Source organism: Amblyraja radiata, chromosome 4 (assembly GCF_010909765.2).
Source record: "Amblyraja radiata isolate CabotCenter1 chromosome 4, sAmbRad1.1.pri, whole genome shotgun sequence".
Taxonomy (NCBI): Eukaryota; Metazoa; Chordata; class Chondrichthyes; order Rajiformes; family Rajidae; genus Amblyraja; species Amblyraja radiata.
In genome coordinates, this window is record NC_045959.1 from 76,022,588 (window position 1) to 76,047,045 (window position 24,458).

Sequence of the window (24,458 nt, forward strand, 5' to 3'; positions counted from 1 at the left end):
TGGCCCAACTTCCCCATACTAGCCAACAGCATTTACACTAGACCCACCTGCCTGCGCTTGGTCCATATCCCTCCAAACCTGTCCTATCCATGTACCTGTCTTAACTGTTTCTTAAACGTTGGGATATTCCCAGCCTCAACTACCTAATCTGACAGCTTGTTCCATACACCCACTGTGTGTAAAAGTGTGTAAAGGTTCCCACTCGGATTCCTATTAAATCTTTTCCCCTTCACCTTGAACCTATGTCCTCTGGTCATCAATTCCCCCACTCTGGGCAAGAGACTCTGTGCATCTGCCCGATCTATTCCTCTCATGATTTTGTACATTTAAAGAAATTCCTCCTCATCTCCATTCTAAAGGTACCTCCTTTTATTCTAAGGCTATGGCCTCTAGTCCTAGACTCGCCCACTAGTGGAAACATCCTCTTCATATCCACTCAATCCATGCATTTCACTATTCGGTGATACTACATAGCATGGAAACAGGCCCTTCGGCCCACCACGTCCATGCTGGCCATCAACAAGCCATTAATACTAACCCTACATACTAGCTTTAAGTCCTGGGCAGTTCAAGTGGTCATCCATATACTTCGGAAATGTAGTGAGGGTACCTGCTTGCACCACCCTTCAGACACATTCAGACCATCCTCTTGGTGAGATAGCTTCTTTCTCAGATTTCTTCGAAACATCTACACCCTTATCTTAAGACTTAGACTTTACTCCAGACCTTAGAGATAAAGCATGGAAACAGGCACTTTGACCCACTGAGTCCGCTCCAACCAGCGATCACACTGTACATCAGCACTATCCTACACACTAGGGACAATTGTACAATTTTTACCAAAGCCAATTAACCTACAAACCTGTACATCTTTGGGATAATGTGGTTAACCAGTTCCTATTTTGTTCGCAGCTAAGTCATACATAGGTTCTGATTCAGATTTGTTTATTCCCTGTTTGTATGAAGTTCACAAAATATAAATTTTACAAAATAAATATTGATATAATAATAAATAGGACAACAAATGCAAACAGCAGACTGGTGCAAAAAGTAAGTGCAATCTGAAGTAGTGTGAAAAGAAACTGAAGTATAATAACAGAATAACTCAATGAGGTAGAGTTGAGAGTGAAAGGACATGGCAACAACTCAAGGAAAGAGGTGTGAAAGAAGTGTTTGGTTCAGGAGTCTGATAGCATTTGAGAAGCTGTCGGAGCTTTTAGGACTCCTGCATCTTCTCCCTTAAGGTGAGAGGAAAGGAGAAAAGGGATGACCAGGAACCCTTGAAGATACTTCCAGCCTTCCTGATGCAAAGCTCGGTGAAGATGGGCTGGATGGAAGGAAGTGATAAGCCTGCATTGAACTGGACTGTGTTAAGACATTCATGAGCGGGTGAGGTTGTAGTTAAGACACCACAATCCCAATCTCTTATTTGTACTCTGCTTATCAATTTTATTTATCCAGCTAACGACTCTCTAAATAACCAAACTATTCTACCTACATTTCAGGGTGAAATCCCAACAGTTTGGCAAAGTATTTGGACTGGATCAAGCATTTAAAGTATTTGCATAATCATATAAACATAGAAAATAGGTGCAGGAGGAGGCCATTTGGCCCTTCGAGCCAGCACCGCCATTCATTGTGATCATGGCTGATCGTCCCCAATCAATAACCCGTGCCTGCCTTCTCCCCATATCCCTTGATTCCACCAGCCCCTAGAGCTCTATCTAACTCTCTCTTAAATCCATCCAGTGATTTGGCCTCCATTGCCCTCTGTGGCAGGGAGTTCCACAAATTCACAACTCTCTGGGTGAAAAAGTTTTCTCTCACCTCAGTCCTAAATGGCCTCCCCTTTATTCTAAGACTGTGGCCCCTGGTTCTGGACTCGCCCAACATTGGGAACATGTTTCCTGCATCTAGCCTGTCCAGTCCTATTATAATTTTATATGTTTCTATAAGATCCCCCCTCATCCTACTAAACTCCAGTGAATACAAGCCTAGTCTAATCTTTCCTCATATGACAGTCCCGCCAACCCAGGGATCAATCTCGTGAACCTACGCTGCACTGCCTCAATCACAAGGATGTCCTTCCTCAAATTAGGAGACCAAAACTGTACACAATACTCCAGATGTGGTCTTACCAGAGCCCTAGACAACTGCAGAAGAACCTCTCTACTCCTATACTGACATCCTCTTGTAATGAAGGCCAACATTCCATTAGCTTTCTTCACTGCCTGCTGTACCTGCACGCCAAGTGACCGGTGTACAAGGACACCCAGGTCTCGCTGTACCTCTGCCTTACCTAACCTAATAATCTGCCCCCTTGTTTTTGCCACCAAAGTGGATAACCTCACATTTATCTATATTATACTGCATCTGCCACGCATCTGCCCACTCACTCAACCTGTCCAGGTCACCCTGCAACCTCCTAACATCCTCTTCACAGTTCACATTGCCACTCAGCTTTGTGTCATCTGCAAACTTGCTAGTGTTGCTCCCAATTCCCTCTTCCAAATCATTAATATATATGGTAAACAGTTGCGGCCCCAACACTGAGCCTTGTGGCACTCCACTCACCACTGCCTGCCATTCTGAAAAGGACCCGTTCACTCCTACTCTTTGCTTCCTGTCTGCCAACCAATTTTCTATCCATGTCAACACCCTACCCCCAATACCATGTGCTCTAATTTTAGTCACCAGTCTCCCGTGCGGGACCTTATCAAGGGCTTTCTGAAAGTCTAAATACACTACATCCACTCCCCTTCATCCATTTTACTTGTCACATCCTCAAAAAATTCCAGAAGATTAGTCAAGCATGATTTTCCTTTCATAAATCCATGCTGACTTGGACTAATCCTTTTACTGCTATCCAAATGCCCCATTATTACCTCTTTAATAATTGACTCCAGCATCTTTCCCGCCACCGAAGTCAGGCTAACTGATTTGTAATTCCCCGTTTTCTCTCGCTCCTTTCTTGAAAAGTGGGATAACATTAGCTATCCTCCAATCCACAGGAAATGATCCTGAATCTATTGAACATTGGAAAATGATCACCAATGCGTGTGCTGTTCACTAGCCTGTGTTTGTACGGAGAACTATTGGCCAGCCACATTGCATAGGTCAGCTTGTCCCAGACCTCAGGGCAATGCAGCACATCATTTAGAGACAAACTAGAGACAGGAGCCTCTGACCTCTTAATCCATCACTGAACTCTGCAGAGAGTCTAAGTGCAGAGGTCAGATGTGCTGAGGTGAGGAGCTGGATGTATTTTGCCCCTCCTACTTTTTTTACAAATTATGGCTTTCCTACTTAGGCTAAGAGTGTAAGGTTGGTTAACTGACACATTGCTGCCAGTGGCACGTTATTCATATTATCTTGTTTTCAATACTTTGCAGGTCCCCCGAAGCATTGAAAGCAGTGAAAAATGAAATTCAAAACCTACTCCGCATAACAAATCAAAACTCTGGAGACATTACTAACCCTATCATATTCACCAAAGAACAACTCGATAGCATGACGGTGATGGGTAAGAACATGTTTATATGTGTATATTTTGCAACGATTATGCACATTCAAAGTGAGACTCACGACTAAACTAGTCAAGGGGCTAGATGTTCAGTCTAGAAATGGCGTACTTGGTATTTAACTGTTATGTGAGTGTAAATTTGAGTTCAACAGAATTAAACAATACGTGGAGCTCCTCCCACTTCCTCCAAATACAAGGCCCCTTTACCACTTCCTCCAAATCCAAGGAGCTCCTCCCACTTCCTCCAAATCCAAGGCACCATTCCCTCATCTTTACTATGGCCGTCCAGTCACTGCACCTCCATCCCCCACCAGGAGGGTCATAAATCCTCCCACTTCTTCCTCGACCACAGAACCAGCCAATTTCCGTCTACCAATACTCTCCTCTGCCTAGCAGAGCTGGTCGTTACCCTCAACGACTTCTCTTCTGAATCCTCCCACTTCCTCCAAATCTAAGGTGTAGCTATGGGTACTCGTATGGGCATTAGCTATGCCTGCTTCTTTGTAGCCTACGTACACTGGCCCTATCCCCGAACTCTACCTCCCCTACATTGATGACTGCGTTGGTGCTACATCCTGCACCCATGCAGAACTCACTGACTTCATCAACTTCACCACTAATTATCACTCAAATTCACTTCGACCATCTCCGACATCTCCCTACCGTTTCTAGATCTTACCGTCTCCATCACAGGAAACAAGACTATTGATCGACATCTACTACAAATCTACTGACTCCCATAGCTATCTTGACTACACATCTTCCCACCCTGCTTCCTGTAAAGACTCTATCCCCATCACTCAATTCCTCCGTCTGCGCCGAATCTGCGCCCAGGATGAAGTGTTCCATGCCAGGGCATCGGAGATGTCCTCATTCTTTAGGAAACGGGGGTTCCCCTCTTCCATTATAGATGAGGTTCTCAATAGGGTCTCCTCGATATCCCGCAGCTCCGTTCTTGCTACCCCGCCCCCCATTTGTTACAAGGACAGAAACCCCTTGTCCTCACCTTCCACCCCATCAGCCGTCGCATACAGCATATAATCCTCCAACATTTTCGCCACCTCCAACGGGATCCCCCTACTGGCCACATCTTCCCATCTCCACCCCTTTCTACTTTCCAGAGACCGTTCCCTCTGAAACTCCCTGGTCAATTCGTCCCTTCCCACCCAAACCACCCCCTCCCCAGGTATTTTCCCCTGCAACCGCAGGAGACGCAACACCTGTCCCTTTAATCCCACACCCTCGACTCCATCCAAGGACACAAACAGTCTTTCCAGGTGAGGCAGAGGTTCACTTGCACCTTCTCCAACCTCATCTACTGTATCCGCTGTTCCAGTTGTCAACTTCTCTACATCGGCGAGACCAAGTGCAGACTCGGTGATCGTTTCGCTGAACATCTCCGTTCAGTTCGTCTTAATCTCCCGATCTCCTGATGGCTCAGCACTTCATCTCCCCCTCCCATTCCCAATCTGACCTTTCTGTCCTGGGCCTCCTCCATTGTCAGAGTGAGGTCCAGCGCAAATTGGCAGAACAGCATCTCATATTTCGCTTGGGTAGTTTACACCCCAGCGGTATGAACATTGACTTCTCTAACTTCAGATAGCCCTTGCTTTCTCTCTCCATCCCCTCCCACTAGTCTTACTGTCTCCGACCACATTCTATCTTTGTCCCGCCCACCCACCCCAACATCAGTTTGAAGAAGGGTCTCGACCCGAAACGTCACCCATTCCTTCTCTCCAGACATGCTGTCTGACCCGCTGAGTTACTCCAGTATTTTGTTTCTAAACAATACATGTTGTACTTTATGAAAATTCCTACTGTCTCGGTGAGTGCGATGCTCTAATGGATGCAGGAGGTGGAATACACATAGTACAACAGTTCATGTGGGGCCTCCCGGTTAAAATTCTACCAATTGTTTCTGATTAGGAGCTACCCATAGGATGCACGATTTAAATAGTCCCACCATGCCCAGCATTTGCATTATTTACAGGGGTAATCAGTCTTATATGGCTTTGTTGGAGACAAGTGGAGATCAACAGAGATTTTCATAAGGGCCATATAAATGTTGCAAAAAATGGGGTGAAGTGTCTTGCTGAGTACAAAGTAAGACCTTGCATTTAATACTTCTTTAACATGGGTACTTCAGTCTCACGGATTGTGCCACTCACAAAAAGCAAGACAAAGGACGGGCGGCACGGTGGCACAGCGGTAGAGCTGCTGCCTCACAGCACTTGCAACGCTGGATTCGATCCTGATTATGGGTGCTGTCTGTACGGAGTTTGTACGTTCTCCCTGTGACCGTGTGGGTTTTCCCCGAGATCTTCGGTTTCCTCCCACACTCAGGACGTGTAGGTTTGTAGGTAAATTGGCTTGGCATAAGTGTAAATTGTTCCAAGTGTGTGTAGGTTAATGGTAATGTGCGGGGATCGCTGGTCAGTGCGGACACGGTGGGCTGAAAGGCCTGTTTCCACGCTAAACTAAAAATAAAATAAACTAGACTGTAAATACAACAGACCCTGAAAGAGGCGGCATGATAAATTGTTGCCAGTTAATCCTTTTCTGCAAGAGCATACAGGGAACCATGCTCCTGGTCCTATCTCCAGTTCTCTGTAGAGCATGGTAATTGAATATAGTGGAGACAGAGATCCTGCAGGCAAAGCTGCCAACAATGCTTGGAATGTACTGCCTAAAAAGATAAAGGTGCCTGATATATTCAACAATTTGCCTTTGAATCATTTGAGATGGAGTTGACTGATCTGTGACATATTTTGCAGTTTACAGTATATTACTGCATTAGGAATGCTCTTTGCAGAAAGGGTAAAATCCTCATCACCTTTAGTTTAAGTAGGGAATATCTGATGACACAGGCATACACATTTGGCAGTATTGCCATTTTCCCTAAGGTTCACCGAGTCATTGTTTGCACCCAGGTGATACTTTAGACTTTGGAGATACAATGTAGAAACAGGCCGTTGACCCATCGAATCTACGCAGACCAGTGATCACTCCATACACTAACACTATCGTACACATTACGGACAATTTTATGAAAGCCAATTAATCTCCAAAACAGTACATCTTTGGAGTGTGGGAGGAAACCGGAGCACCTGGGGAAAACCCATGCAGTCAAGATTCAAAATTCAATTTAATTGTCACATGGACCAATTAAGGTACAGTGAAATTTGAGTTACCATAGAGCTATACTAAGTAAAAAGCAAAAATACATACAGCACACAAAATAAAGTTTAATACAAACATCCACCACAGTGGAATCAACATTCCTCACTGTGATAGAAGGCAATAAAGTTCAGTCATCTTCCTCCTTTGTTCACCCGTGGTCGGGGCCTTTGAACGAGGCTGTTGCCCACGGTCCGCTCTCGTCAGGATGATCGAAACTCCGGTGTCGGGACGGACGGGAACACTCTGCGGCATGGAGCTCCTGATTCAGCCGCATCTTACCGGAGACCACTGCTTCACAGTTTTCAAGTCCACAGGCCCCGCGGTCGGAGCTGCAACACTCGCGATCCTCGGCAAAAGATCCCAGGCTCCACGATGGTAAGTTCGCACCCCACCCGCGGTTTGAAGCTCCGGGCCAGTCTCCAGGAAAGGCCGCACCATTCCACATTGTAGGCCGCAAAGTGGGGGCGGAGATGCGATACGAAGATAAATTGCATCTCTGTCGAGGTAAGTGACTGAAAAATTCTTCCTCCGATCCCCCCCGCACCCCCCATATAAAACATACCAAGAGACATTAAAACAAACATTCAAGACATACTTAAAATAATAAAAACAGAGAAGAGACAAGACAGACTGCTGGCGAGGTGGCCATTACAGGCGCCACCCGGTGGTGAAAGCAGGGAGAACGTATAAACTCCGTACAAACAACACCTGTAGTCAGGAGCGAACCTGGATCTCTGGCACTGAAAGGCAGCAACTCTACTGCGAAGACGCTGTGCCGTGACTGGCGTCATTACATTAGACAATAGACAACAGGTGCAGGAGTAGGCCATTTGGCCCTTCGAGCCAGCACCACCATTTAATGTGATCATGTCTGATCATCCACAATCTGTACCCCGTTCCTGCTTTCTCCCCATATATCCCTTGACTCCACTATCTTAAAGAGCTCTATCTAACTCCCTCTTGAAAGCATCCAGAGAACCGGCCTCCACCACCCTCTGAGGCAGAGAATTCCCCAGACTCACAACTCTGTGTGAAAAAGTATTTCCTCATCTCTGTTTGAAATGGCTTATCCTTTATTCTTAAACCGTGGCTTCTGGTTCTGGACTCCCCCAACATTGGGAACGTTTCCTGCCTCTAGCGTGTACAAACCCTTAATAATCTTATATGTTTCAATAAGATATCCTCTCATCCTTCTAAATTCCAGAGTACACAAGCCGATGCGCTCCATTCTATCAACATATGACAGTCTCGCCATCCCGGGAATTAACCTTGTGAACCTACGCTGCATTCCCTCAATAGCTAGAATGTCCTTCCTCAAAATTGGAGACCAAAACTGCAAACAATACTCCAGGTGTCGTCTCAGGAGGGCCCTATACAACGGAAGAAGGACCTATTTGCTCCTATACTCAACTCTTGTTATGAAGGCCAACATGCCATTCACTTTCTTCACTGCCTGCTGTACCTGCATGCTTACTTTCAGTGACTGATGAACAAGGACCCCCAGATCCCGTTGTACTTCCCCTTTTCCCATTTAGATAATAATCTGCCTTCCTGTTTTTGTCACCAAAGTGGATAACCTCATATTTATCCACTTTAAACTGCATCTGCCATGCATCTGCCCACTCACCCAACCTGCCCAAGTCATGCTTTAAATCCATGCTGACCCAGACCGATCCTGCTGCTGCTATCCAAATGTGCCGTTTCTCTCTTTTATAATTGACTCCAGCATCTTCCCCACCACCGATATCAAGCTAACTAGTCTATAATTCCCTGTTTTCTTTCTCCCGCTTTTCTTAAAAAGTGGGATAACATTAGCCACCTTCCAACCCACAGGAACTGATCCTGAATCTATAGAACATTGAAAAATGATCACCAATGCATCCACGATTTCTAGAGCTAGTTCCTTAAGTACCCTGGGATACAGACCATCAGGCCCTGGGAATTTATCAGCCTTCAGTCCCATCAGTCTATCCTACACCATTTCCTGCCTAATGTGAATTTCTTTCAATTCCTCTTTCACCCTAGATCCTCTAGCCACTAGTACATCAGGGAGATTGTTTGTGTCCTCCTTAGTGAAGACAGATCCAAAGTACCTGGTCAACTCGTCCAAAGTACCTGGTCAACTCGTCTGCCATTTCCTTTTTCCCCATAATAAATTCACCCTTTTCAGTCTTCAAGGGTCCAATTTTGGTCAACTAATTTTTTCCTCTTCACATACCTAAAGAAGCTTTTACTATCCTCCTTTATATTATTGGCTAGCTTACCTTTGTACCTCATCTTTTCTCCCTGTATTACCTTTTTAGTTATCTTCTGTTGCTCTTTAAAAGTTACCCAATCCTCTGGCTTACCGCTCATCTTTGCTTTGTCCTCTTTCATTTTTATACTGTCCCTGACATCCCTTCTCAGCCACGGTTGCCCCTTACTCCCTTTGGAATCTTTCTTCCTCTTCAGAATGAACTGACCCTGCACCTTCTGCATTATTCCCAGAATAGTCAATAGTCAGATTTATTCGTCACATGCACAATAAAGTGCAGTGAAATGAACTTGCCAGCAGTGGTACAATAATAAAGAACACACAATATCCAATAAAAATTTAACACAAACATCCACCAAGAAATACCTGCCATTGTTTTTCCACTGTCATCCCTGCTTGGGTATCTTTCCAGTCAACTTTGGCCAGCTCCTCTTTCATGGCTCCATAGTCCCCTTTGTTCTGTAATACTGACACCTCCGATTTAACCTTCTCCCTCTCCAATTGTAGATTAAAACATCATATTATGGTCTCTACCTCCCAATGGCTCCTTTACCTCAAATTCCCTTATCAAATCAGGTTCATTACACAACACTAAATCCAAAATTGCCTTCTCTCTGGTAGACTCCAGTACAAGATGTTCTAAGAATCCATCACGGAGGCACTCCACAAACTCCCTGTCTTGGGGTCCAGTACCAACCTGATTTTGCCAGTCCACGTACATGTTGAAATCTCCCATGACAACCGTAGCATTACTTTTACGACATGCCAATTTTAACTCTTGATTCAACTTGCACCCTATATCCAGGCTACAGGCTACTGTTTGGGGGCCTGTAGATAACTCCCATTCGGGTCTTTTTACCATTACAATTTCTCAGTTCTATCCATACTGACTCTACATCTCCTGATTCTATGTCACCCCGTGCAAGGACTGAATTTTATTCCTCACCAACAGAGCTACCCCACCCCCTCTGCCCACCTGTCTGTTTTTTTGATAGGACGTGCACCCTTGAATATTCAGTTCCCAGCCCTGGTCCTCTTGCAGCCATGTCTCTGTAATTCCCACAACATCATACTTGACAATTTCTAACTGAGCCTCAAGATCATCCACTTTATTTCTTATACTTTGCGCATTCATATACAACACCTTGACTTCGGTATTCACCTCCCCTCTAACTCCGGTCACTATTGGCCCTGACCTTACTCTCTTATCCCTTCTCGAACTTTCCTTCCCATTAATTCGGGAATCTTTTGTAACTTTTCCTGCACTCACTTCCCCTTTAACTCCATCTTTATACTCTAAATTTGTCAACCCCTCCCCCCAACTATTTAGTTTAAACCCACACGTGTAGCTCTAGCAAACCTGCCTGCCAGAACGTTGGTCCCCCTCCAGTTAAGGTGAAACCCGTCCCTTTTTTACAGGTCACCCCTACCCCAGAAGAGATCCCAATGGTCTAAAACAAGCTAAATCCTTGCTCCCTGCACCAGCCCCCCAGCTGCATAATAGCCCCGGAGCTTAAATTTAATCGCAAGGGCTATCAATCTCTGAGTGTGCAGCTTCTCAGCAACACATTGAAAATCTGTGTGGTCATTGCCATGTATCTGGAGAATTCAAATAACTCCTTTACACTCTTGCAGTCAACAATGGCCACCAAATTCCAGTCACAGTGGCTTTGGGGGATGTCTGATCCTTTTTTCATATTACACATGTCGGTGTTCCTGGGACCAGTTCAAGACGTGGAGATCGTATTTGGTTGAATTTCCAGTGCTTTGATGGATCTAGGATGTCTTCAAATACTCAACAGAAAGGTTCTCTCTCATCTTTGTCATCAGTCAGTTGTTTTACAATCTGACATCTGAGGGCTTGGTTCTTGCCTTCTGACTATGTAAGAAGGAAGTGGAGATTGGGAACAGGCCATGATGAAGGGAAGCTCCAGGTGTGCTTTTAGGGTTCACCACATGACCTAGAGGACCCCAAATGACTGGCTTTTCTTTATTCTGCCAAGGATGCCGAATTTCACTAACACATTTAAACTTCAATCATAAGGCAGCATGGTGATATATTCATGCCTGGCAATTAACCTCTGCATTAAATAAACATCACACCAGTTCATTTTTTGTATTTCAGTTAATGGTCAATAAACTGTCATTTCATTCAATCATGTAAACATTTTGGAATTCACATGATTTTGGAATAAGATCACCAAATATTCGAATGTGTATTTGAAGAGCTGTAACCTGCAAAGCTACGGACAGGCTGTTAGAAGCTAGGATTAGGATGGATAGCATGTTCTTGACAAGTATGAACATGTTGTCTCCCTCTGTGCGAAAAGGTTTGTAAGATGCTATGAACAAATTAACCTTGTGGCTCCAGAAGCATTACACGACACTTATCCTTTGATGTGAATTATTACAAATAGATGTTTAAGCAGCAATTAATTGATATTACAGTGACATCCATAATTTGCTTGTTTTGTTGTGTTTTACACATTACAGTAATTTAGTTGAAATATTATTTTTTATCTTACATATCCACATTTATCTCCTGGATATACGACTACCTGACGGGTCGACCACAGTTTGTCAAGCTGGGGGACAGTGTCTCTGGCACAGTGGTGTGCAATGTTGGAGCCCCACAGGGAATGGTTCTGGCCCCGTTCCTCTTCACCCTGTATACAGCAGACTTTAACTATAAGTCTGACACATGCCATGTACAGAAATATTCAGATGATACAGCGATTGTGGCATGTGTAAGGAACGGGCAGGAGGAGGAATACAGGAACTTGACCAGTTCCTTTTGTGCCTGGAGTGAAGAGAACTGTCTCATCCTGAACACAACTAAGACTAAAGAGATGGTGGTTAACTTTGGCAGGTCCAAGCTCCCCCTTCAGCCGGTCAACGCTGCAGGGGCTGACATTGAGGTGGTGCAGACATATAAATACCTTGGAGTGCACCTCGATAACAAACTGGACTGGTCTGTCAACTCTGACTCCCTCTACAAAAAAGGCCAGAGCAGACTCTTTTTCCTCAGAAGGCTCAAATCCTTCAATGTGTGTAATGATATGCTGCACATGTTTTACAACACTGTGGTTGCAAGTGTTATTTTCTACGTTGTTGTCTGCTGGGGCAACAGCATTAGTGCAAAAAACAACAAGAAACTGGTCAAACTGGTTAAACGAGCTAGCTCAGTGCTGGAGGGGAGAGTAGACTCTGGGATGGATGTGCTTGAGAGGCGTATGAGGCACAAGGTGCAGGTCATCCTGAAAAACCCCGGGCATCCCCTCCATGTAATTCTGGAGAGTCAAAAGAGCATTCGGAACAACAACCAGCTCCTCTCCCTGCCCTGTAGAACGGAGCGGTTCAGGAGATCCTTCACCCCTGCAGCCATTAGATTTTATAATTTGGTCCGCTAGGCTGTAGGGGGATGCATTTAGCAATTTTTAATTTTTAATTGTTAATTATTGGTCTTTTTAAGTATTTATTGCTCTCAGGTAGTGTCCACATTGTATTCTATGTATTTTCTGTCTGCGTTCGTTTTGAATCTGTGGGTTTGTTGGTTGGGGGTTTCTGGACATCTGAATTTCCCTGAGGGGATCAATAAAGTATTTATTATTATTATTATTATTATCATCATTGTTACCTCAGGTAATTCAAAAAATAAACCAGTACCATTCAGCCATGTGTAACTACTTCATATTTCTTTACAGAATTGATATCTGGCTTTGTTTTATGCAATGCTTTGTGAGTCACTGCTAAAGAACTCTTTGAAAATATTTTGAACAGGAAGTTTAATAAGTGAAGCTCTCCGCTTATCCAGTGCGTCAATGATGTTGCGTGTTGCCACTGAGAACATTGTGCTGACTTTGGATTCGGGTATGAAGGTGGCTGTGCGAAAAGGAGACCAAATTGGTTTATATCCTCAATTATTACATTTGGATCCAGACATTTATGACAACCCATTGGTAGGTAAAATATTATTAAAATTCTGTGATTTTCTATTTGATAATTTTTAAACATACTAAAATGAAATGTAATTTCTGTTCTCTCAGGAATTTAAGTGTGACAGATTTTTGGATGAAAATGGAAAAGAGAAGACCACATTCTACAAAAACGGTAGAAAGCTCAAGGCCCATCTGTTGCCATTTGGTTCTGGTGTCAGTATATGCCCTGGTCGCTTTTTTGCTATCAATGAGATCAAACAGTTTTTGTCTTTACTATTATGTTATTTTGACATGGAACTGCTTGATCCCTCAGCACCCACCCCACCCCTGGATAATTCAAGAGCTGGGTTTGGAATTCTTCAGGCAGTTTATGATGTTCAGTTCCGCTATCGTCTGAAATAACAATAGCATACTGTTATCATAGGGCAATAGAATTTGGCCCATTGCCTAGTTTAGAATGATTTTTCTTTATTTAGTCTACACAAAAACGAATACTCTTTATTAATGTACAAGCTAATCACTGTTCTAACAGTTTTATCATTGAAGTTTAAAACAGTGTTAAGTTTATCCTACAGTTTCTTGATTTTTCTACTGACAATTGTTGTGCAATTCTTACAATACAGGACTCAATTTGTGATTTAACAATTTGCTATTCTGCGCTGCCCTCAATCAGTATTGTTACCTAAAAGGTAACCCTATTTAAGGCTGTTGGTATCAGTGACATTGTTTCATAGTTGTAGAAACATTTTGTGGAATAATATCAACTGTCAACATAGAAAATATTAATTCTGCCTGAATAACTTATGCCAGTGTTCACAATGTGTACAAAAGCCTTTTTCTCTTCAAACAATATTATTTCAGCCCTTTAGTATATTTTTCTATTTTTCTTTATTAATATAGTTATCCAATTTCCTTTTGAAAGCATCTACAGGTATCTATTCTCTGTGTGGAGATGTCTTCTTTTGGGTATTTAGCACGCTATTGTTCAATACATATGATACATTAAGCAAAAAATTGCTCTTGCTTTTCCTTTAAAAAAAACTTGCACTTTTTGAACAGTTAAATGAAAAATATATATATTTCCTGAAAAATTAAATAAGGGAATTTATAATTGGGACGTAGATGTGCAAGGGCTTTAAAGGTACAAATCAGATTAGTCTGAATGGTCATTTTGTTAGGAACATAAAAATGAGAATGTTACAAGGCAGTGGATTTTCTAGCCCATCAAGTTTTACTCATTTGATTTTCCATGACATGTTTCACCTGGGGAAGCTCACTTTCTTCTTTATGGTATTCTGTCTGGAACATATTCACTTTGAAAAGGGATTCTACTTCAACAATAAATTGTGGTAAAAAATTTACATTCTTACTGTGATCTGAATATTTTCCAGCTTTAATTAATTTTTTTGTGATTACTTTTCCACTATCTCCAGAACGGCATGATGGGTCATGCAACACGGTGGTGCTATAGATAGAATAGCTGTCTCACAGATTCGTCTCTGACCTCCCATAAGATCTGTACGGAATTTGCACAATCTCCTTTCCCCCACGTTGACTTCTGCTGGGTGCTATTTTTTTCTATTTCAGTGATCATGACAAAGCTCAGCTGTCTCTGTGCATTTTAAAGTGAGAACAATCAATTTTGCCTTTATTGAGTTAACTTCAAATTGACTTGTGTGAGTGCACAATGTTTTTTCTACATATATATTTCCATAGAGGCTTCAGTGCTGGTCCCACTCGACATGCTGTATGACTGTATGCCCAGTGGGATAAATACTGAAGGAGTGGGTCTTCAGAGAACACTGTAGAAAGAATGAACATACTGCTAATTCCTGTGAATCTTGTCCACCACAAGGATAAAAGTGCCTGGTCATATCTCCAACTCTTCAAAGAGCAACGCATTGGGAAACTCTCACCTTTTGCAGCAGAGCAACCTAGTATAGAGATAAAGGCCACTCTGAACTACTTAGCCTCCAGATCATTCGAGATGGGAGAAGCTGAGTGCCATTTTTCATTTTATGGGTCACAGATGCTCTCTATTCAGAGAGGAGGAATTTCATTTCCTGAAGCAGATACTGGCAGGGACAGAGATCAGACAGCATTTTTGGTTTCCCAAGTGGACTGTTGGGCTGCACTTGAGCAGCACTCCAGGTTCCCTGTGTGAGCCCAGAATTCTCCCTGGATTACAAAACCTTTCACTTACATACAGCTGCTATGTGATCATCAAATGAAATGCCATATTTCCAAGGAATTCTTTTTTTCAGTCTGATTCACATTACATTTTTGCACTTTAACTATCCCTACACTTGACTATCAATCTCCCAGCCAAGCATTTTGCAAGAATACCACAATAACATATACTTTACATTTTCTGTACAACTCTTAGTGTTGGTGTGGAAGGAGACTGGTCAACAGGCTCGTGCAGGGAGCGACAATAAAAGCAAATTGATCTGCCCTTGTTCAAACACTACCATTGAACAAAGGAAAAAAAGGATCCAATTCCCATTGTTGTTCTTCTGATGTACCTCATATCCACGACTCTGCAGCACAACCTACAAAAGCAGATAGAAAGGACTTTATAATCAAAACAATCTTTATAATCAAAATCAGTTTATCTTCAATTAAATAGAAACTGAAGACATAAATAACAATGTATATACGATAATTATTCACACTAGGATAACAAGAATTGAATGGATAGCCATAGAGGTATAAATACACTCTATATTTTAACAGGTCACATGAGGGTCATGAAAAACCTGCTCCACATTCACATGAGAATAAGCATTTCTATGTCTCTCGATTCACTTTCCCATGACTAGTCTGAAGAAGGGTCTTGACCCAAGACGTCACCTATTTCTTCTCTCAAGAGATGCTGCCTGGCCCGATGAGTTACTCCAGCAATTTGTGTCTGTCTTCGGTTTAAACCTGCATCTGCAGCTCCTTCCTACACATTTCCTAAACATTTCATTGCTTCAACTTTACCGTAATCTTATCTTATCCTTTTATAACTATAAAACTCTGATCTTGGATGTGGATGTATGTGTGTGTATTTATTTGTTTGTGTGTGATCACATCTACTCGAAGAAACAACGCGCTACCGGGAGAAACATTGCATATTCCGGTAGAGATTTACCCCCTGGAGTCAAAAATCGGCTTGTCTGAAAAATTTGTGCATTATTTCTTCAGTTATTAATAAAAATGTTCAAGAATCTGAAATGTCTTTGAAAGTAAAAACCAAGCGGCTGTGGCTGATGACGTCACAATGGCTCTGCGTGCTGCGTCTGCGCTGCGAGCTGATGTCCCCCCCCGCGAGCTGCCGTTGCAGCCCCCCTTGCCGACCAAAGATCTTAGCTGACGACTGCTTCGGCCCGGCCGGCGATCCTTCGATCGACACTCGCTCGCGCCTCGGCTCGGGTCTCTCCCCCCTCTCTCTCCTCCCCTCTCTCACCCTCGGCTCAGCCAGGCCCTCCCCCCCCTCTCTCTCCCTCAGCTCGGCCTGGGCCCCCCCCCTCTCTCTCTCTCCCCCTCGGCTCTGCCTGGGCCTCCTCCTCACCCCCCCCTCTACCCCGCTCACCCCCTTTCCATCCTCTCTCCCCCCTCCCCTGTCTCCCTCCCCCCTCTTCTCCCCCATTCCCCCTCTTCTACCCCCTCTTCTCCCCTCTCCCCCCTTCTCCCCCACCCCTCTCTCCCACCACCTCTCTCTCCCCCTCCCTTATCCCCTCTCCCCTCCCCCACCCTTCCATTCCCCCCCTCTCTCTCCCCCTCTCTCTGTCTCTGCCCCTCACTCTCTGTCTCTGCCCCTCTCTCCCTGCCCCATCTCTCTCTGCCCTCACTCTCTACCCCCCTCCCTCTCTAGACGCGCCTGCGAGTTGGGTGTTAGGCGTCAGTGGATAGGGCAGGGATGGGGTGAAAGGAGCCAATTAATAATAATATAATATCAAGGGGGGTCGTTAGTGTGTGTGTGTGTGCGCGCGGGGGATAGTTAGTGCGTGTGACGCCGCAGGCCGCCCCCCGCAACCGCGGGTTGAGGGGACGGGACCCAACGGGTCCCACTTGGTCTAGTAATTATTAAAACTCTGATCTTGGATGTGTGTGTGTGTGTGTATAATCATACTTCCAGAAAAAACGACGCCCTGACGGTGAAATCTTTACATGTTCCTGTAGAGTTTTATCCCGTGGATTCAGAAATTGGCTTACCTGAAAATTTCGAGCTTTATTTATGAAATGATTCACAAATCTGAAATATCTTTGAAAATAAACGAGCTGATGACGTCACAGTGGGTCTGCTCGCGCGGCTTGCTGCGCAGTTTCCCACGCACAGCCTGCTCCACACTGTTTTCCACGCGCTGCGAGTGACATCCCCCCTCGACTCGCAGTCCTTTTATCGCCCCGCCTGCTCGCCGTGGGCCCACCCGGTCGTAGTCGGCCCCCCATGTCCGCCCGCATCCCTCTTCCTATCTCAAAAGACGCCGCAAATCGGAAACCCCAGCTCCAAAAGGCAGCAAGCTCCCCTCTTACTGTCTCTGCCCTCTCCCTGTCCCTGGAGCCTGGAGTAATGGAGTATTGTGTTCGGAAACAAGCCCTCCCCTGTGCCGACCCTTACACCCCACCCTCCCCCCCGGGCTCTGGATTGAAGCCGCTGAACACGCAGTCCTTTGGTAGACGCTCGCCCCGCTGCCCGCTTCCCACTCCCCTCCTCTTCTCTCCTTCTCTGTGCCCTTCTCTGGGCCTTGTGTCCCTCTCTGTGCCTCTGTGTCCCTCTCTATGTCCCTCTCTGTGCCCCCCTCTGTGTGTCTCTCTGTGCCACTGTCCCTCTCCGTGCCTCTGTATCCCTCTCCGTGCCTCTGGTCCCTCTCTGGGCCTCTGTATCCCTCTCTCTACCTCCCTCTCTCTCTCGCCGCGCCTGTGAGTTGGGGGCTATGCGTGAGTGGATAGGGCGGGGGAACGGGTAAAAGGAGTGAATGAATAATGTTAATATAATATCAATGGGGGTGGTTAGTGTGTGTGTGGAGGTGGTTAGTGTGTGTGTGTGTGAGGGGTTGGTTGGTGTATGTGTGTGATGCCGCAGGCCGCCCCCTCCCACCGCAACTGCGCGTTGGGCGGGACCCAACGGGTCACACTTGGTCAAGTAACTATTAGAACTCTGATCTTGGATGTGTGTGTGTGTGTGTGTATAATCATACAGCTCGAAAAAACTACGCTCTAACGGTAAAAAATTTATATATTCCTGTACAGATTTATCCCGTGAAGTCAAAAATCGCCTTATCTGAAACATTCATGCATTATTTCTCCAGTTATTAATCAAAATGTTCAAAAATTTCAAATAACTTAGAAATTCAGCTCGCTTTAGCTGATGACGTGATTACATCACAATGGTGCACGTTGTATTCACGCGCTGCGAGTCACGTCGCCAGTTCGTTCGCAGCCCGTTCGCTTTTCGCAGCCCGCTCGCTCACCCGGCTCTCCTCCTCTCCCCCCTCCTCGCTTCCCCCTCCTCATTCCTCCTCCTCCCCCCTCCTCCTCTCCCCCCTCCTCCTCTCCCCCGCCTCTCCCCCCTCCCCTCTCCCTCCCCCTCCTCTCTACCCCCTCCTCGCTCCCCTCCTCCTCTCTCTCCCTCCCCTCCCCCTCTGCTCCCCCTCCACCCTCCCTTCCCTCCCCCTCCACCCCCTCCCTTTCCCCCCCCTCCCCCCCTGTGTGTGTGACGCCGTAGGCCGCCCCCCCCCCCCGGAACCACGCGTTGAGGGGACGGGACCTAATGGGTCCCACTTAGTCTAGTAAAATTTATACGGCTCAAGTAACAAATCAGTAAATCCAAGGAGCAGTTTTAGTCATTCTTATAGAAACATATATGTCACATATTATACATATTAAACACATAACATGCAGTCACTGCAACTGTATTCTTTACTATTCTCTTAAAATAGCCTACAGAATTTTGATAGAAACTCAGTAGTAGGTGTATGAACAACTGAAATGCTCAATCGATTGAGGGTATCTCTGATACATCTGTCGAGGACAAGCAACTGTTTGTGGTATTCATTCAATTGGAATGAAAATATACTCTGAGATATTATCTTGGTGAGTTGGGGGATGTGGGGAGGTTGGGATTGATCGGGCAGGATGAATGAGTAGTGCAGTTACTATGAGTCTGCTAGATTCAGCAGTTTATCCAAATATGTCAGGCTCCTTTAGAAAGGTGCGTTAATAATTTAAACAACCATTAAGGAAGATATTAATGGAGAGTAGGACTTTAAATAAGTGCCTCTGGAATTTTCCAGCTAAATAAAAACACAAGTACAGCAACACTGAATGGGGTCAGAAGAGTTGGCAAATAAATCTTTCAGTAAATATAGTAGCCTCATGGCTGGATTCTGTATGCAACTGAAGCATTTTTTAAAGTGTAATGTCTTGGGAGATTATGTAGCAAATTTGAGGAGGTTCTATTGGAATTTACATATATAAATTGTCCAAGTGTAAATTGCATTTCTACACGAGCATATTGCCAAGCTGCATCACTGTGCAGCCAGGAGGAAGATCACGATGAACAGCAGCAAAAGCCTGCAGTAAATGGTCGGGGGAGGGGGGAGTCGGGGTCGGAGTGAGGGTGCCGGTGGGGGGCAGAGTCGGGGTGAGGGTGCCGGTGGGGGGGGGGGGAGTCGGGGTGTGGGTGAGGGTGCCGGTGGGGGTGTGGGGAGGGGAGGGTCGGGGTGCCGGTACTGCGCGGTCGTGACTCTGGGTGGCTGGAGGGACCAGACTGTCCCCAACTCTGCTGCAACTGACGGGGACGTTGCCGGGTTTCCGTCCCAGTGTGTCCCCTGCCCGGAGCCACGGCCCCGCTCCACCCGGCCCCGTGTGTGGGCACTGCCGACCCACAGCCCGTGACAGTGTGGCCGCACAGGGGGAGACGGGGTGGAGGGCGGCCGTGGCTGGACAGCGCTGACCCCGGGGGAAGGGATGCAATCCTTCGGCCACTTACACCTTGGTGATCGGGTTCAGAGCAAAGATACCAGAGCCAGGGCCGGATTTACGTTTAAGCTTCACAAGCTTAAACTTAGGGCCTCGAAATCCAGGGGGGCCTTGGCAGGGCTGGATTTACCAATAGGCTTCATAGGCTGAAGCCTAGGGCCTCAAAATTTAGGGGGCCTCCGGCCAAGGTGTTTTTTTCCCAGAGTAAAAAAAATCCAGAGAAAAAAAAATTGGAGTGCTATCAGTGTTTCCACTTTGACGGAAATTACCCCAAATTCTGGTTCCGGCATGCTGGAAGTTTTGTGGGAAAAAATTACGACCATCGTAGTTGAGGGAAGCCAGTGACGCAGTAGCGACGCAAAATGACGCTGTCTCTCCGCGCGTGCGCAGAGGGCCCAGGCGGGTTCAGCTCTCCATTTGCACTCCACACAATCACCTCGATGCCTCGTGACTACTCCAGGTAAGTAGTGGAATATTGCGTTGCAGGAGTGCCCGTTTCTCCAGTCCGGGGAGGTGGGGGGGGGGCTGCGGTGTCTGCGGCGCGGAGTCGGAGCCTCGCTGCGTGGGAGGGAGAGAGGGGGGAGGGAGGGACAGAGGGGGGGATATGAGAGGGGGAAAGGGGGGGTTGAGACAGAGGGGGAGAGAGAGGGAGGGGAGGGGGAGAGAGAGGTGGGGAGGGAGAGAGGTGGAGGGAGGGGGTAGGAGGAGGGAAGAGAGGGGCAAAGGGGGGTTATCTTTAGTGAGATTGCAAAAGTAAGGTAGGTTTTAGAGCAATTATATTTTCTCCATATGAATAATATCAAACAATTGGAACTGCTTTCTTTTCCTTGATAACACTGAAAAATATGTATTCCATAGTTTGCGACTTTCATTTTGCATCATATTTTTAATGTGCACACACTAACACAGTCAAACAGTAACAGGCAAAAATGCTTCAAAATAAGGCTCAGAATGCACCAGAGAGAATCTAAAACCCCAGAGCTTCCAGGGCCCGACCCCGGTCGCAAGGGTCTTTGAGCTTCGCGCTTGTGATATGCGCTGCGTGCACTTATTTCACATACATTTTTTGTAATCCTGCCATGCCACCCCCCTTTTTGAAAAGCTTCGTACGGGCCTGGTGTATATTTTTGACACTGCCATAGGCCTTTCTTACATTTGCTGTCACAACGCACTGTAGTCTCTGAACAACACTTCAGTAATTTTCCTTGGCCTTTATTTCAGAATAATAGTGTTTTATGCCGATAACTCGACACTAGCACTGGCAATAAATAAAAAGCGCAGCTTTCCAGCCCTTATCTCATTGGCCACGCTCGGCTGCACATTTGGTGGACTCTTCCAACTTCCTCTTGTCGTGGGGATGGGGGATTGGGAGGGGCCTCACAAATGGAATAGCCTAGGGCCTCTCTTCTTCTAAATCTGTCCCTGACCAGAGCATTTGGTTCAGAGCGCTCAATCACCCTCCAATTTACACAGCAAAAATTTACAATTTTGGCGGTTTTTAACAGGTAAGAAAGTACGCGTTTTGTGTGTTAATAGTGCATGCCAGAGGCTGCCATGTCCTCCACATGGATTGAACTGCTCCATTCATCACGCCCTTTGACCCGATGATCTTACGTGCAACCCCTCTATTCCAGACGATCAAATACAATTTAGTATTTACAATAGGATTCATCTTAGATACTGTAGTAAAAACGGAACTTTCCAGCAGTTGTTTCTGCTGTTGAACCAGGTTAAAATTCCGATCAAATGAAATCTACTTTTTAATTACACGTACAGATTCACACGGATGACAATTAAAAAAATTCTGTACTTATTAACATCATCTTTTGTCCTCGCAGAACACCTGTGTTGGTATGTATTACGAAGACGATGGCAGCATAATACAATAGTCATGGTAGAGTACAATGGTAGAATAGTAACAAAGTGCTTTATTACACGACTTTATTAAATGACTTCTGAAGGTCTCGACCCAAAACGTCACCTATTCCTTTTCTCCCGAGATGCTGCCTGACCCGCTGAGTTAGTCCAGTTTTTTGCGTCCAACTTTCTTTTTCTCATGCAGTACCTGGGGATTGAGGATGACTTATTTTCACTTGTTTTATGAGTTATTGGGTGACAAATGTGGAAACATTGCACTTTTTCACAGGAGGCTGCGGGCATAAAAAATGTGTCCAGAATTTAACTTTCGTGACCCATGTCTTGGAACTACATGAAATTTTACACAGATTTAGATAAAATATAATTGAGAAGGAAGTCATAACTTGTCAGTGCCAAAAGTTGCACATTAATTAATTAAACTAATTAGAAAATGAGATTGAAAAAGTTAGCGCCATCTAGTATCCATTGCCCATATTACACCATGGGGAGCCTAATTCCGTGCTGCGGTCTTTAAACCATATATTATTAAACCATGTATATATATTATATTCATTATATTATTTTTATATAATATAATTATACATAATTTTATATATATATATATATATATATATATATATATATAATGTGAATATGACTAATCATATATAATTATGTGTAATTATATCATATAAAAATAATATAATGAATATAATTGTGAGAGTGTATTTTGAATAAGACTGCCTCAGAGGTCCGGCTCCAGAACCAGCCTAATTAATGGGTGAGGGCAGTTCCTCTGGGTTTCCCCGTTTACTGAACCCCACTGACTGCCAGTGTGCAGAGTGGGGATCACGGCCATAGTGGGACTGGGGCAGTGCCAGGCTGGAGGAAGGCTAAGGCATCTTCCGATGACTGGAAAATGCCTAACCCCAACTTGCCCACCTTCCAGAGCTGACCACGGCTGGATCTGGAGCCGCTTTGGGACCGGCTGCGTGCTCCGTAAGTGTGGCCCCGCAGCGCGTCCATCCTCGGCCAGCATGCCCTTCTGGATCATCATGGCGATGATGGTGGGGAGCGGCACTGCCCTGCACGCCGCCCGGGCCGCCTTCAGCACCCCCATAGCGCCGGCTCCGTCAGTTCGCCTGCCCGCTCGCTAGCAGCAACACCGGTGTACCGACAGCCTGACCGACCCCTCGCAGCACCCACCGTCCGTCCGACCACTCGCAGCACCCACTGGCTGTCCGACCACTCTCACCACCCACCGGCGGCCCGGCCCTACTCTCACCAACCACCGGCGGCCCGACAGCCCGACCAATCCTCCACGGCATCCATCGTCCTACCGACAAGCCCGACTGACTGACCAACTGATTGACTGAATAGCCGACTGACTGACTGACTGATCCTAACCCTAGCTCTACATTTGTTATTTATCATTTTTATTTAACAGTTCACATCATAACTTTATAAAGATAAATCAATTGAAAAACAAAATTATCAGCAAGGTTAGCATTACCTTTATTCTTTGGAAACCTTGTTATTGTTTTGATGTAATGAGGAGGCAGCCATGATCCCAGGGTCCTCGCTGCCTTGCGACCATAAAACAAAGTGCGGGACTGGTCAATTTGTGTCCGACCACAATTACTACTTGAAAAATTCTAGCCTTTTCTCATATTTTAAAAAAATGTACAGCTTTTGGTCTTGACGAGTTTCAGGTATGATTTTTTAATGTTTTTACACAATACGTTAAAAATTCAGGTAGTTCCGTGAGTTGGGTCACGAACTTGAACGAAAAAGCTCCTCGGCCCACAGCCTACAGACAGAGCAGGTGGCTGGTTAATGTAGTGGACGGGTGGGTGAGGTGTAGTACTCTCTTTTCCACTAATACAGGGTCTCTATGTGCTCCTGGGATACTGCCTGGAGCTTCCTCAAGACTTTGAGCACACCCTTGAATCTCTTTAAGAAGGAACTGCAGATGCTGGAAAATCGAAGGTAGACAAATATGCTGGAGAAACTAAGCGGGAGAGGCAGCATCTATGAAGTGAAGGAAATAGGCGACGTTTCAGGTCGAGACCCTTCTTCAGACTGACGTGAGGGTGGGGGGCGCGGGAAGAAGAAAGGAAGGGGCGGAGACAGTGGGCTGAGGGAGAGCTGGGAAGGGGAGGAGAAAACAAGGACTACCTGAAATTGGAGAAGTCAATATTCATATCGCTGGGGTGTAAACTGCCCAAGCAAAATATGAGGTGCTGCTCCTCCAATTTACGGTGGGCCTCACTCTGGCCATGGAGGAAGCGCAGGACAGAAAGGTCGGATTCGGAATGGGAGGGGGAGTTGAAGTGCTGAGCCACCGGGAGATCAGGTTGGTTATTGTGAACCGAGCGGAGGTGTTGGGCGAAGCGATCGCCAAGCCTACGCTTGGTCTCACTGATGTAGAGCAGCTGACACCTAGAGCAGCGAATGCAATAGATGAGGTTGGAGAAGGTGCAGGTGAACCTCTGCCGCACCTGGAAAGATTGCTTGGGTCCTTGAACGGAATCAAGGGGGAGGTAAAGCGACAAGTGTAGCATTTCCTGCGGTTGCAAGGGAAAGTGCCAGGAGAAGGGGTGGTTTGGGCGGGAAGGGACAAATTGACCAGAGAGTTACGGAGGGAGCAGACAGGGGAGGAGATGGGAAGATGTGGCCAGTAATGGGATCCCATTGGAGGTGGCGAAAATGTCGGAGGATTATTTGTTGTATGTGA

At 45.6% G+C, this 24,458-nt stretch overlaps 1 protein-coding gene across 1 annotated transcript in view; it reads left to right on the plus strand.

The window, feature by feature from the left end:
- Positions 1–15,924, plus strand: part of LOC116972285 (cytochrome P450 7A1) — a 35,837-nt gene extending 19,913 nt beyond the window's left edge. Inside the window, exons 4-6 of the mRNA XM_033019768.1 lie at positions 3,393–3,523; positions 12,738–12,916; positions 13,004–15,924. Coding sequence (XP_032875659.1) covers positions 3,393–3,523; positions 12,738–12,916; positions 13,004–13,297 — 604 coding nt within the window. The 3' untranslated portion in view covers positions 13,298–15,924. The remainder of the gene's footprint in view (positions 1–3,392; positions 3,524–12,737; positions 12,917–13,003) is intronic.
- The last annotated feature ends 8,534 nt before the right edge of the window (positions 15,925–24,458 follow it).